Source organism: Carettochelys insculpta, chromosome 3, assembly GCF_033958435.1.
Source record: "Carettochelys insculpta isolate YL-2023 chromosome 3, ASM3395843v1, whole genome shotgun sequence".
NCBI lineage: Eukaryota > Metazoa > Chordata > Testudines > Carettochelyidae > Carettochelys > Carettochelys insculpta.
In genome coordinates this window covers 118675068-118690031 of record NC_134139.1, presented here as the reverse complement: position 1 = coordinate 118690031, position 14964 = coordinate 118675068, and the positions used below count along the sequence as shown (strand labels likewise).

The window sequence follows — 14964 nt, the reverse complement described above, 5'->3', positions numbered from 1 at the left end:
AATTTATAGTCCCAGAAACCAGCTGCACAGTTAGCAGATTTCACTCATACCTGAGTAAGCATGTTTGCTGTTTACAGTGTGCAAAGCTCATGGAAAAAACCTTTGAATATTGGGTGTGCTTGTGTGGTTAGTTGGGGTTTTTAATGCTTATCTTCTCATTTGTGCTTTTAAAAGGCACATAGGAAGGAATAAAGGGGCTAAGCCCATTTTAAAGTGGATACTTTGAAATCAATTTGTACCTTGTAGCTTCCATCAGTAAATTTATGAATGCAAGTATAGTGTGGTGCTCCTGGCTAGCTAAATTAGTACAAAACTCAGTCCTGAGACAATTCTGCAATTTTACTATGGCTCCAAATGCTACATCAAAATTTTCCCCAGGACTAAAAAAATCACACTGATGCTTAAACTGGGGCAACTTCTGTATCCAGACAACCCCTTGGAATAAAAGCAAAACACTTTTCCTATGTGCTTGATTCAGAATATTTCCATTAATATAAAATATGCGGCTCAAAATACCCTTATTTTCAAATGATACAAGGGATTGCAGGTGCAGCACCAACTTTCTATCTAATATGTAGAAGTAACTTCCAACTTTGCTTTTTTTTTCCCCCACCATTTTTTTTTTTGGACAGAACCAAGTTATTCTGCTAAAATTTTACAGCAGAAATAGTAGTCTGTAGCTTAAGCTTTTATTTGGGTTTTCATTCTGAACTTGTATTTAACATTTTAAGGCTTTCATATTGAATACTGAAATTTTGTGTGCTTGCTTTGCATTTCAAGGTGAAGTAGTTTTAATGGAAATTTGAGAAAAAAGTGTTAGAGGGGAAATGTCTGAAACAACACTGTATTTGAGAAATAGTAATTGGAGACTGTATCCTATGCAGGTGGTCATGTTAATATTATTTATTTGCTTTGGCTACATTTAAACAAAGGGGATTTGTCGACAGAAGTTTATGTCAGAAATAATCTTCTGATACAGCTTCAGTTGAAAGAGAGCGGCCAGACTGCTGTGTCTGCAAAACAGCCAACCAGAAGCACAGCAGACAGGGTTGCCTGGTGTCCCAGAAGCCCTTTTTGTCGACGGAAAGCCCCCCAGAACATCCAGGCCAGCTTTTTGTTGACAGACCTCTGTTGAAAGAGGTGTTCTTCTCATGGCAAGCAGGGTACAGCTGTCAACAAATGTGCTACATTCTGCTGACTGACTGTAGACAGAACACGCTTGGGAATCTGGATGCTCTGTGGGTTTTGTCAACAAAACAGTTTTGCTGTTAAATCCCTCTAGTCTAGATATAGCTTTAGTGATAAAACCAAAGATCCTAATCTGTGTACAAACACATAATAAAAAGGCAGTTGCAGAGGAGAGGAGCTTAATGGCTTTGTAATTATTAGTGATCTCTTTCTTGATTTGCCATGGCTTTGTGTTCCCAACTCCTAATTTTATCGTGAGACACATAATTGGTGTTTTCTTAAAGCCTGGGCTCCTGCAGTCATGGGAAATATAATTATTTCAATTTGTTTTGTTTTTTTTCATTACCCTAGCTAGCACTACTATGGTTATGGGACAGGGGGAGATGTGTGGGGAGGGGAAAGGATGTAGGACAGGGAGATATGTGGGGGAGGGAAGGGGTGGCTCGTTCCAGCTCCACTGAAGAGTGGGGAGCTGGGAACCAGGTAGCAGCCATGCAAGTCTGCTTCTGGCTCCCCATGGCTTGAGGAGCTGAGAGCCAGGCGGCAGCCATGACAGTCAAGCTGCCAGCTCCCCCCAGGGGAGCCAGGGGCAGCAACACAGGTCCAGCTTCCATAGGGAGCAGGGAACCAGGCGGCAGGTGCTCCACCTGCAAATACAGGGCAGTTGGCCCCATTTTGAAAATAAATGGGGATGTCTTCCTGGCACCCAAAATATGGAGCTGTCACAACAGAAATGGGATGGGTGGTCCCATTGGGAAGAAATGCAGGAAGCTGAGCAGTTCAGAGGGAAGACAAGAGCAAATAAAACAAACTCAGAATGTAATGGTGTGCGTTCCTGATCTTTAGTTTCAAGATTTTTAAAGACAATCTCATCATTTTTGCGGGTGGGGGTGGGATGCCTCCTTCCTGTTTTTTGAGTCATTGTGGTTGGCAGTATTAGATTTTTCTGATGCTCCTAAGTAAGGTAGGAGCACCAGTGTTCTTCAGAGTCGTCTGTCTGTCATGGGGTTCTTATATCTTCCCCCCCAGTCCTCTGATAGTGGCCACTATTGCAGACAAGATGCAGGACAAGATAGAAGTAGAGACTAATTCAATATGTTCTACAAAAGTTGGTGAGGTTTCTGTGCTTTAAACTCACATAGAAAATGTTGAAAAGTTTGGCACTGCCAATTCCATATGGGTGCATATACAGTTGCATTCCTCTTTCGAAAGAGGTATGCAAATGAGGTAAATTGAAAATGCAAGTGAGGTATGAATTTGCATGTTTGGCACCTCATTTGCATGTTTTAATTTCGAAAGAGCTTTCGAAAGATGCTCTTTTGAAATTAGAATATGCAAATGAGGTGTCAAACATGCAAACTTCTCCTTTGCATTTTCAGTTTACCTCATTTGTATACCTCTTTCGAAAGAGGAATGCAAGTGTAGACGCACCCTATGTGAAAAATAATTAAGTAGACCTAAAAATATCATAAGTCTGCCTGACATTTGAGATTACTTGAGCTGCAGTGCTAAGTCACTTAAGTGGATTTGAAAGTAAGGCACCTACTTCTCCAAGAACACAGGATGTTGTTACGCTTACTTAGATTTAAATGAAATCTCACCTGCTTCTGAGTCCAGGTCTCTTGTCTCCAACCTTTCTGTCAAATATTTCTACCCCTAGAAGAGGATTCTTTCCTTCCAACAATATGAGATGTCAGATTCAGTGTGTTTCACTTTTTCCATGAGTAATACTCAGTGATTAAGCAGTGAAAACACATTTAATATGAGTAATTTTTAAACCGATGTTATAAAAATCACTGTATATGTCACTGTTAAATATTTAAAATAGAAACTTTGCAACCTTTGGTACGTACTAACAATGCCAACTTATGAAGTCTGAAAGCATAAAACCATATACAGGCCACTTGCAACCCAGACAGCACAGAGCTATGGCCCATGTCACATTCTTGGGGCCATATGGGTAGCACTGGATACAACACCTATGACGCATTCTAGGCCCTGTATGTGCGCCAGAGAGGAAAATAAGCTGAGAACCACTAGTATAAAATGTGCTCCACAGTTTTGATGAACAAAGCTACTTTGTTTTCATGATGTACACAATAAGAAGGTGATGTGTCCCAGAGGGAAGTTTTAGAAGAAATAGTCTAATCTGCTGATTATGCAATTACCTGGCTTGTCAACAGATTGAAAGCACAGACAGGTATTTAGTGTACAGCATATTTTCCCAAACTGGGGGGGTAGGGGTGTGTGCAGAAACTCGGGTGGGGGGGGCATGATGCGACCTGGTGCCCTCCATCATTCCCCTCCACCTGAAGAAAGAGCTGGCCTTTGCTTCCGGCTCTCAGCTCTTGCCATTTTACGTGGATGACCCGGTGCAGCCACTGTAAAAAGCAGGCAACCGGCGAAGCCCCATGTGGAGCTAGCTGCCTCCTGCAAAGGTGAGTGAGTGGGTTGAGGGGAGAGGACGAGGAGGAGGGGTTAGATGGAGGGCTGGGGGTGCCCGGCTTTGAGGGGAAGGGGATGAGGTAAGGGCAGGAGGCTGGTGGTGCCTGGCTTTGTGGGAGGGGAGAGGTTTAGGTGGGCTGCTTGCGGGGCTTGACCAGCTGGCTGACTCGCAGAGCTTGGGCTGGCGGCTGGTGGATGGCTCTGGCAGTGCAGGTCTCAGGCAGGCAGGCAGCTGGTGCGGGCAGCTCTGGCAGATGGCCAACTGGGCTACACCAAGCACCTCCAAGAGGCCAAGAAAAACTGTTTGTACTTAATGTTGTTAATTAAAAATGTTTGTTTTTTGTTTATTTGTTTAAAAGTGGGGATGGATGATGATGATGATAAAGAAGAGGTGCAGGATTGAGGTTTTCTCAAAAATCAGAAGGGGGGGTGATGCCGAATTTGGGAACCACTGGTGTAGGGAATAAAGCAGAAAGAAAGTATCTTATCAAACACATATAAGGTTTCCAGGTGACTTTCTCCTCAGTTAAACTACATTTCCCAGTGATGAAAACAGTAACTTGTCCTATCAAAAGAGAGAGGGTGTGTGTGTGTGAGAGAGAGAGAGAGAGAGAGAGAATTGTGATTCATACTCGTGATGATCTTTTTTGGGACAAATGTAATAAAGCAGGGAAATGCATCAGTTCATTTTTGAATTACTGCTGTCCCATTGGCTAAAGGAAACCACTGTTCTATTAAAAAAAAAAAAAAAAAAAAAATTTGAGCGAGCATGAGGATTTGCTACTTGATTTTTTTTTCCCCCTGTTTCCCCTTGTCTGTGACTCTAGGAGTTAAATATTATTTGCATTCAGGTTTTTTGTTGTTTAAGTTAGCGGCATGTCACAGATGCTGTAGATGAACATAGATAATTTTTTGTTTTAATAGTTCTTTTCTTGGAAAGTAAATACAGTTGGAAAGTGGCTTGTTGTGAACTGCTCACCCCTGCTTTTCAATTCCATTACAAAACTGATGTTTTAATACTCTTTAGCCTCAGTGCTTTCTTGAAGTTAAATAAAACTGTTTATGAAGCCACTGTACTTAGATATTTCTAGTCTCACTTTTTAAATGGCTGAACATTAAAAGAAGCTTAATGAAGTTTTAAAATAAGTCCTAGTCCTCTGTAATCTGGACCTGTGCCAAAGAAGTCAATAAATCCTTCTCTGAAATTACTTTCAGAATGTTGGTCAGCAGTGAACAAAATATAAATGTTGTCCTCATAATTTAATACGCCACTTCTCTCAAGTCCTTCCTATTCAGTTGTTGCAGATTGCTCTCTACAATCCCTGTAATATACGTAGATCTAGGGGACCTAAAGCAGTTCTAAGTACCTCAGGCTCACTGCTTTGCAAAGATACTGACAGTCAGCCTTCACCAGATGAAGCCTCCAAACCAAGTATTGCTCTTGTAGCTAATCGTTTGGGCTCAGATCATGTGTAAAGGGATTTATTAATCATCAGATGACCAACCTAGTCTGACTTCAGTTTGACTAAAACTGCTGCTCTTTGTCTGCAATTCCTTTAAATAGAAACATGCTGTCCACCAGAGAAACAAGACATCTCCTCTTTTTGGAAGGCATAGCTTGGAAACAGAAGACATGCTTAATCATAGAGAATAACAAACTAAAATAGCCAGGAATTAAGAAGAAGGCCATGCTCTTGTAATGAGTCCTCTGTGAGCAGACCCTTAACTCAGTGGGGCTCTCTGTGGGCACTGCTTGTATGAAGTTTACTTCACAGAATTTTTAAATAACATATAAGTGTTTTTGTTGCACGTGTGGGGGAACCTGGGGGTGCTGGTAAGTGGAAAACCTCTGGTTAACTGAAAGGGAGAGAGTTTGGGTGCAGGAGAGGGCTTGGGGCATGAGAGGGGTTTGGGGGTGTTGTATCGGGGGTGGGGTGGAGGGCACTCACCTCAGGTCACTTCATGCAAGCATCAGCCTGTCCCTGCCACTCCTGGTGGATGTGCACCTTGGCATTCTGTGTGCTGCCCCCACTCTGCTCAGTACTGACTCCACATCTCCCATTGGCTGGAAACCAGACTGCAGAAAACTTTCTTTGCCTTCTCTTCCTCGTACTCTTGTATTCAGTATTACCAGATACAGTTGATCAGAGAGCATTTCAGTGCCTGTGTTTGATGGGGGAGAGAGAGAGTGGGGTGTGACCGACTGTGTATCTGAGATACGTGTAGACCATGTGTTTCAAACTCCTGGCCCACAGGCCAGCTCTGGCTGGAGCATTTTTGCAATCCATCCCAGGACTTCCATTGGCCCATGGGTGATTGTCTGTACTCATGCCTCAGTCCCACCCCTTCCTGCCACCACCCTGACCTTTCTGCTCCCATTGCACCCCTCCCAACAAGGGATGTAGCCTCAGGGATTACTGGGTGGGGGCAGGGTAGGGGCTGGAGCAGTTTAGCAGCAGGGGTCCCCCCACACATACTCACTGGAGTGGCGGGAGCTGTGGTGAGGTGGAGTGAGTTCACTCACCAAATCAGCTGTTCGTGGTGTTCTGGCTCTGAAAGGGAGCAGGTGGAGCAGGGACAGAACTCAAATTGGGTGATTCCAGTACTCTGAAAGTGCTGGGAAAGAAGGGGAGGAGCTGGTTAGTGTGGAGCTCCGGTGCCCTAGTGTAGGAGAGGCACTTGGGGAAGGGGAAGCAGGCAGAGCCCCAGTGAGCCGTAGGCTTCTGTGGCCCACTGAAGTGAAGGATGGCCACTTGTGCGGCCCACATGTTTGGGACTGTTCATCCCAGGTCTAAACTGTCTCCTTGTTAAGGAGCCATCTCTGGTGGAAGAGAAGCCAGAGACTGAGCTGATTCTTGGTGAGGTTTCAGTAGGGAAAAAAACCCAGCAGGCAACATATCAGTCAAAAGAAATTTTTTTGGTGAGAAAGGCGGTGGTGCCTCTTGAAAATAGCATAGCTGCCAATAATTCTGGGTTGGCCTCTGTCACGGAGAAGTACTGTTCTAGCCTATGTCCTGGGATATGGTAGTTAGTAAAACTCGTGTCTTCTCCGATGGGAGTATGAAGGCTACCCTGTACGTTTAAAGATCATAAAATAAACTTGGAATTGTCTACTTCAAAAATGTCTTCAAGGCTTTCTTGTTTAGAGAGTCTTTTAGAACTGAGAGAATGGTATAAAAATGGTTTGTTTCTGAGTATTTGATACTTCAAGTCGTTCTGGCATGTTTCACTGTACCACTGGTGCTATGTGTTTGCTTTAAAGAATGTGTGTGGTTTTTGTGGTCTTATCCTTTTAGTTGCAGGTGAAGCTAAAGTCACCTAGTGTGTGTATCTAGATAGGTTATCTTGCAGACTCTACACAAATGCCTTGGATTGCCTTTAAATATTTCACTCTTTTCCCTAATGGGGCTATTGCCAGGTAAAAACATTTATACATCAAAGGCTAAAGAGCACCAGTCATCCACTTTGAAGTTGAAATGATGAGAAATATAAGAGCCAAAGTTTGTCGCAGTGCTTACAGGGTTGGATTCTGGCCGTTTTGTGTTTCAGTAACTTCAGAGGTCAGGCTCACAGAGGATTAAATCCAACCCTCTGAAGTAAGGATTTGTAATCGTACTGCAAGGGGATGGGTTTATTGTGAAGTTCCATATTTATCGAGGACTGCAGATCCCCTCTTATCTAAATCATCTAAAGCTTTTGAAATTTTTTTCCTTTCTTTGTTTAGGACGATACTGTGGCAATATGATGCCCATTCCCAAAGAAATCATCTTGGATACAAATGAAGCAACTATTCACTTTGCAAGTGGGTCCCATGTATCTGGACGGGGCTTTCTGTTATCGTATGCCAGTAGTGATCATCCAGGTATAGTACTGACCAAAATGAAAATGCACTTAGGAATCTGAGAGAGAGAGAGAGAGAACTAGAGGGTACAGATGAACATTCTGTTACTATTTCATACTACCGGACGCCCAGAGACTGGGTTTTAGCAGGGAAATTATCTACTTTTAATCATAATTTCCATTTAAGAACAAAAAAAAACCACAGTGTACACAAGAGACGGTCACGGCAGTGCATGCACAGATAGCAGCTATTTCAAGTCCTACCTAACTGCTTGCAGGATAGGGCTCATCTGAGCAGAAAATGAGCACACTCTCATTAAAGTCCCACTGAAAGGGGGCTTGGGCTCCGAAATTTACCGCATGGTAACAGTGTAACAGGTTGCTGAAGACTAATATTTCAAACTAATGACTGATAAGGTGATAGTCTCATTGTGCAGTTTACTTTTAATGGTAGCAGAAAATCTAGTTTATTGTAAGGTCAAGGGGAAGGTGGGGGAAGGTGTGAGGTTATTATAGGTGGTTTTTATTAGCTGGAATGAAACCGCAGGAAAGATGTAAATGTATTACTAATGTCTGGAGACTTGTAAAAATATATTTTTATGTTTATTCAAGTTTCCTCTACACTTTCATGCTCTGAAGTCAGCAATGACTAGTTGTTCATATTTTTAACAGATCTAATCACATGTTTGGAGAAAGCAAACCATCATGTGAAGAACGAGTACAGGTAAACACAAGTGAAATGCTACGCACTGCAGTTGTCTTGTTTGACCTACTCATTCTTGTATCTGGATAAAGTATCTTGTTTGCTGCTTATAACATGATTAAAAGCCTAAAACTTTGGAGCGTATTTTCTCAAGAAGTTAATTCCTTTCAGTATAATGCTGTAATTATCTATGGCTTATCTGTGAGTATCAGAAGAGTCATCTCCCCACGAAAGGCATCACTTGCCAGACCAAACAAGGAGATGCTGCCGTAGTGTTCGAATTGTCTTAAACTATGGCATATCTGACTAGTACCATGGAAATCTAAAAACACAAACTTAATCTTTGTAGGTGCTGAGAGCCCTGAAATTTCATTGGGAATTGAGGGTACTAAGTATCTTCAAGTTAGAAGATACTCAAAGTTAGAAACACCGAGGCAACCAGTGAAAATTTTTTCTAGGTTAGTTTCTTGATGCATTGATCCTTGCAATAGGATTTGAAATGGAAATACAAGCCAATTGTTACTGTGCTTATGAACAACATTGAGCATAGATATCTTTTATCCAATTTGTTTGGAATGTTAGTTGTCTTGCATTGTAATATTTCCAGAATAAGCAGAACTAAAGGGGGAAGAATGCTCTTTGGTCATTACTATTTTGGCTCTCTGTGGGTCCTACTGTATGCAAACAACTAATAAACCCAAATCAGAGAACAAATTTGCTTTTTAAAACATGCTAATACATGCTCTTTTAGAGCACGTTACTAAAATATTTGTGTGTGTGTGTGTTGGCATTCTCTGTGTGTGTGCATGCTTGTGTGTGCTATTACAATTGGTGTTTTAAACGGGTTTCTCTTTTTCTACTGCAGCAGATACTGTCCTGCTGGTTGTAGAGAGATAGCAGGTGATATTTCTGGGAATATAGTGGAAGGCTACAGAGATGTAAGTATCAAGGGGAAAGATCAGGTTTAAGAAGGATGAAAAGTTGCAGGTGCTATATTCTGAAATAGCTATTTTGAAATAGAGCCATTGGACACACTGGCCATGTCTGCGCTTAGGAAAAACATCAAAATGGCCACACTAATGGCCAAATCGAAGAATACTAATGGGGCACTGAAATGAATATACAGTGCCTCATTAGTATGCCGCCAACTGCAGCACTTTGAAAGTGCCGCAGTTTGCTCACCTGCAGCTTGTCTACATGAGGGTCCTCTTTGAAAGGACCCTGCCAACATCGAAATCCCCTTATTCCTATAAGGGAATTCGGATGTTGGCAGCGTCCTTTCAAAAAGACCCCCATGTAAACAAAGCACGGCACTTTGGCAGCATGCTTATGAGGCACTGAATATTCATTTCAGTGCTTCATAAGTATTCTTCGATTTGGCCGTCAGCATGGGCATTTCAAAGTTTTTCATATGTGTAAACATAGCCACTGTGGCTTATTTTGAAATAGGCTTTATTCCCTGTCTACACAGACCATATTTCAAAACATGCAATAGTCTTTGTAGAATTAGGTTTACCAATTTTGAAATAAGCCAAGCGTTGTGTAGACATTAGGATAGTTATTTTGAAATAATAGCTGTTACTTTGAAATAGCTTTGCAATGTAGACCCACCCTAATTTTTCAGCCTTTCTGTCTTGGAGAAATGTAAAGCAACAGATCACATGATGTCACTCAGCCCTGCCTACATTAAGGAAAGTTTGTAGATTGTTCCAGTCATTGCTAACAGTTGGTCAGTTTTTCCAGTAACAACAACATTGGAAGCTGTACACTTGTTCCTCGGTAAATGAGTACTTTATTTACGAGTACTTGCTTAAATGAGGGACACACACACACAGCTAATATGAGCCTAACCCGCACCCCGTGGCTCTGACCCCCCCACTGCCAGCCCCACACACCTAAACTGCCGCAGCCTGAACCCCCACTGCCTGTCCACCACCAGATTTTAACCCTCCCTCCCGTTCACAGCCCCAAACTGCCCCCAGCCTTTAACCCACCCCCAACCCCTCCTCTGCCCCCAAGCACCTTTCAAAAGCAGCACCACCTGCTGCCACTCCTTCCCAAAGTTAGAAGCCCTAGGAACCAATTGGAGACTTTTACATATATTTTAATGGGAATTTAGTGTCCCTCTTATGAGTTTTCACCTATCAGCAGAAAGTTGGGAACCAACTGTGCTCATATAGTGAGGGATGAATGTACTTCTAATGAGTGTGGGTGGGATAAGTCAGTGGTTTGAGCCTGGGCCTACTAAAACCTGGGGTTTTGAGTTCAGTCCTTGAGGAGGTCATTTAGGGATCTGGGGCAAGTAGAATTTTAAAAAAAAAATGTCTTGGGGATGGTGATAGGTCCTGCTGTGAGGGCAGGGGACTGGACTTGCTGAGCTCTGAAGGTCCCTTCCAGTTCTAGGTGATAGGTATATCTCCATATATTAATGCTGTAAGGTAGGCCAGCTGCCAGTATTTTATGTAGAGTCCCATCTAACTCTTCTTAAAGTGGACATAGATGGCATTGTCCTTGAAATGCTAGTGGCAGCCATTCTGCAGTAGAGCTTCTAGTGTTGGTTATGCTGGTGAAACTGAACTGACATGATCAGCAATGGGAATTTTTTGCTAAATTTCTCTAATATAGGCAAGCCTCTGTTCTTCCACCTGTACAAAGTAATAGGTGGGGCTGGCTTCTGGGTAATAAGTGACACAGCGTTACGTTAATTTTACCAAAGAACAGCAGTGACTGTATTTTTTTGGAATGACTTTTGCTCAGAAAGGATTTGTGTGAGGACTGTTTGCTAGACTGTGACTCTGGAGCACTTTCATGGAATTCCAGCACTGTAAGACACCTCAGGAGGTCATGGAGTCCACTCTTCCTTCAAGCAAATCAGTTTTTTGCTTTTGTTTTGTTTTGTTTTTAAACTAAAAGATAAGCACTTGATTTTGGAAAAAGTTTTTAAATATAACCTGGGGGTGGGGAGAGGGCGAGGGCGGGAGGACGTGACTGTACTTTCCTTCTTTATGTTCACCTGAATCTTCATCTTCATCTTCATTTTATGATTTTGAAGATCTGTAATTTGTTGTGAGAAAAGCATGGGTGGGTTGAGCTTCAAAGTATTGGTAGTTCGTCAAATTTAACCTTCCATTTGAGCTCTGATTTCTGCATTCCAGACCTCCTTGTTATGCAAATCCGCCATACATGCAGGTGTTATTGCAGATGAGCTGGGTGGCCAGATCAATGTGATTCAGCAGAAAGGAATAAGACAGTATGAAGGAATCCTGGCCAATGGTATCCTTTCACTGAAGTAAGTGTCCCAGTGGTTTCTTTTTATTCTGCATTTGCAAGTAACCCTGAAGGCACAATTAACCCACCCCATGGGAGGGGGAGCACGTGGGACACTGGCAGCTCTTCCTCTTCCAGAAGGGAGAAAAAAATTGGAAGTGTTTTAACACAACATTTGATAGTTGACCTGTGGAAGATGAATGTAATACGTGATCTCATTTGGTTTGCTGATACTTTAATTAAAATTGCATTATTTTTTGTAGACCGAGATGTAGTGTCTCAGCTCTTTGTACATTAATGACTAGACATCTTACTTGGTGCCAGTCTCTCTCTCTTTCACATATTGCACAAGTCACTTGATTATAAAACACCAAGTTGGACATTCTGCAGACAAGACCATACATTTAGATAGCATGCTGAAAAAACAATGGTAAAACTCAAAACAGTGACGAAATAGCAGTGCTTGGAAGTGGGTGGGGGAGAGTTAACTGACAACATTAAATACATTCACAAGGTGTTTTGTAGCACTATTTAAGATTACAATAGCTGTCGTTTATCTGCTGCCCCTAAATATGTTCCTGCTCAGTCAAAAATAAAACGTCTGAAACCTTTTAAAATATCTAACTGTGCAGTGAGCACTTCCAGCACTTGTCTGTGTCACTTGGGAAGATTAATATTTTTACATTTAAAAATATCAGAAACATGGTGTTTGTGCTGGGGAGAGGAGTCTTCCTTCCCTGCAAATATTCTATATATAAAAATAAATAATTGGAAATACACATCTCCAAGAACTGGAAGGGACCTTCTGAGGTCATCTAGTCCTATCCCCTGCCTTCTTGGCAGGATCAAGCACCACCCTGGTGTCTGTTTGCCCCTATCCCTAAATGGCCTTCTCAAGGATTGAGCTCACAACCCTGGGTTTAGCAGGTGAAGTCTCAAACCACTGAGCTATCGCTGCCCCACATGGGAGGGTCTATGAAGTAGACTGCTTGGGAGAATATTTCTTCTTTCACCTATAGTTGCCCACTTGCCATTTCTCTCCAAGGTCTCCTGACATGGTGTGATTACCCAGTCACACTGTTTGTTTGTGAATATTCTTGTTCTGTCCAGAAAAGGTAAAATTTGGAGTCCGTTTAAGTTAATGGCAAAACTCCCCTTGATTTAGGTAGGATTAGGATTTCAGCCAAAGTGTACCAGGGATGTAAACTCCTGTATTTCAGGGCATAAGTCAACCACTAACTGTCTGGGGTGCAAAGAGTAGAAGAAACATCCCTAATGAGCATGTTATTTTGTAACTAGAGCCCCTGCATCCTCCATCCCCTGTGTAGCTTGTGGGGGCGGGGGAGTGTAAAGGTGAAGAAGGAGAAGGAGCCACTTCATGGAGTGGGGCTGTGCTCAGGGCTGGGGAGATGGGAAGAGGGTAGGGAGGCTAGTGGGGACCAGGTGGTCTGAGTGGCCCAGCCAGCTGGAGCTGTGTGGCAGGAGTGGGAGCAGCACAGCTGGCTGGAGCAGTGAGCCAGCAGGTGGTGGTGATGGGGAAATTGAAGGGGAAGAACAAAGGACTGCATCTGATGGGGCTGCGAAGTGGAGCAGGGGCGAAGGGGTTGGGAGATGGAGGCTGGGAGGTTTCCCTAGGCTTAGGCAGCATAGGGCACTGCTAAATTTGGAGCCCCACTGGTGTCCCAAATTCAGTGGTGCCCTACACAGCTGCATATGCTTAAGGGATGTGCTCTTTCAGAGCCACCCTTAAATATCTGGTAGTTGCTGCTGTTGGGAACAGGAATAGATTGACCACTGGTCTGACCAGAGTGGCACTTCTGTAAAACAAAATGGGGCAGTGAAAGGGGAATAACTTGTTCTTCTTTGAAAACATCAGTGAAGTGAGCATTCACCAAAAAGATAGAGGGCAAAATGAGTAGGGAAACAAATTATTTTTCAGGTTTTTAAAGAAGGGTTTCATGATGCTCATTTCAAATGCCGAATAGCTGTTCTGTTCTTGGAACACTCGTGTAAGTAAAATTCCTCATAACAGCCAGCACTGTAAAGAATAACTCTGGCACCTAGACAATAGTATTTTATGAGTTTCAAATACTAGTTTAAACAAAGGCTTTCTAGACCTGTGGTGGATTTCAGCATCTGAGATTTATTTCATGTAGTGTCTGTAGCTGAAATTGATTTCATCAAAAGCTGCTTCTTTTGTGCATTGAGCCCATAAATTTGCCCATATTATAATTTGGTGGCTAAGTTATGAAATGCTCATTTACCAGCTTCTCAGACCTGACCTTGGCCTTTCTGGCTTCATTGTTTATGCTCTGCTATCTGTGGTTTGCGGTTTCTCTGATCTGTGTGTGACGTGTATTGTACAATGAAGATGAAGTGGCCAGGGCTCACTTTATCAGGAATTGCTGACCTTTAAGTGCAAATGTATCAGCTGTAACTTTTTGTCATCGAAGCTGGCCTGTGAGGAAGGCCCTTTGTGTTTGGTTTTTACAGAATTTCTGCCCAAAATTTTTTAATGTGTTGGTGATGTCATTTGGCCATGTTTTGAGGACCAGACAGAAGTGTGATTTAGTTAAAACCAAGTTTAACTCATTTGGTCTGATTATTCTTGCACTTAGACTGGATTTGTACCAGTGTAACTCCACTGATTTCACTCTAGCTACTCTTGGTTTATGTGGGTGTGAGAGGAAAATGGGGATCACTATTTGAACAGTGCACGACACTCAGCATTTTGCCACTCTGACGCTGCAGTGGCTTTTCTGTAGCTCTGGTGGCTTTTCAGGAGCAGATGGGGACGGGGAAATTGGAGGACTTTTACGCTAAGCCAAAGTACCAGTAGTTCTGTATAGTGGAGATGCTTAAGGGGAAAGGTGTTTTTGAGAGTTGGAGGAGGGAGGAATCGTTTTAAAGAACGTCTGTATGCCAGAACCTGTCAAGGACAAGTCTGAACTTTGCCATTTGAGACCATAGCAAAAACAGAAGTCAAACTGAGAAGGTGAATGAACAGGAAGAAGATGCTGAAGTTTGTCTGTCTAGTCTGAGAAATTGTTAGATACAGAATACGTTTCCTCCAAAGGGAATGTACTTCTCTTGTGCTGGTTTGTATGAACAGCTCCAGAGATGTTCAGTAATGTTTTTGGTCATTCTCCCCTCCCTTTTGTGTCTTATAGTGGCTCACTCTCAGACAAGCGGTTTGTGTTTACCTCCAGTGGTAAGAAAAATACCTTTTATTTTAGATATTCAGGTCCTGCCTTACAGCTTTGTTCCCTGTAAATGCTGCTAAAAATAACGTGGAAAACGTCAAACTACATATACTGTACCGCTTTGAGGAGAGTATCTCCCGGCAGATGTATTACAGCTATAGCTTGTAATTGGGATGGAAGGGGGGAACGAAGAAATCAGGAATAAGACAAATGTATGCTGTGATTAAGAAGTAAACTGCAATCATGATGTGATGATATTGCATGTATGGTGCTGGTACATGCCTGGCATTCCACGTTCATTCTCAGAGAGGTGGGACC

General features: G+C 42.6%; 1 protein-coding gene across 4 annotated transcripts in view; it reads left to right on the top strand.

Moving 5' to 3' along the window:
• DCBLD1 (discoidin, CUB and LCCL domain containing 1) overlaps window positions 1-14964 on the top strand; it is a 48883-nt gene that overhangs the window by 14814 nt on the left and 19105 nt on the right. For 2 of the 4 annotated variants that reach the window (XM_074988799.1, XM_074988802.1), the window contains 5 exons: window positions 7358-7495; window positions 8146-8197; window positions 9042-9114; window positions 11332-11465; window positions 14614-14654. In XM_074988799.1, the coding sequence (XP_074844900.1) occupies window positions 7358-7495; window positions 8146-8197; window positions 9042-9114; window positions 11332-11465; window positions 14614-14654 (438 nt within the window). The remainder of the gene's footprint in view (window positions 1-7357; window positions 7496-8145; window positions 8198-9041; window positions 9115-11331; window positions 11466-14613; window positions 14655-14964) is intronic. The other 2 variants (XM_074988800.1, XM_074988801.1) reach the window with 2 other exon arrangements.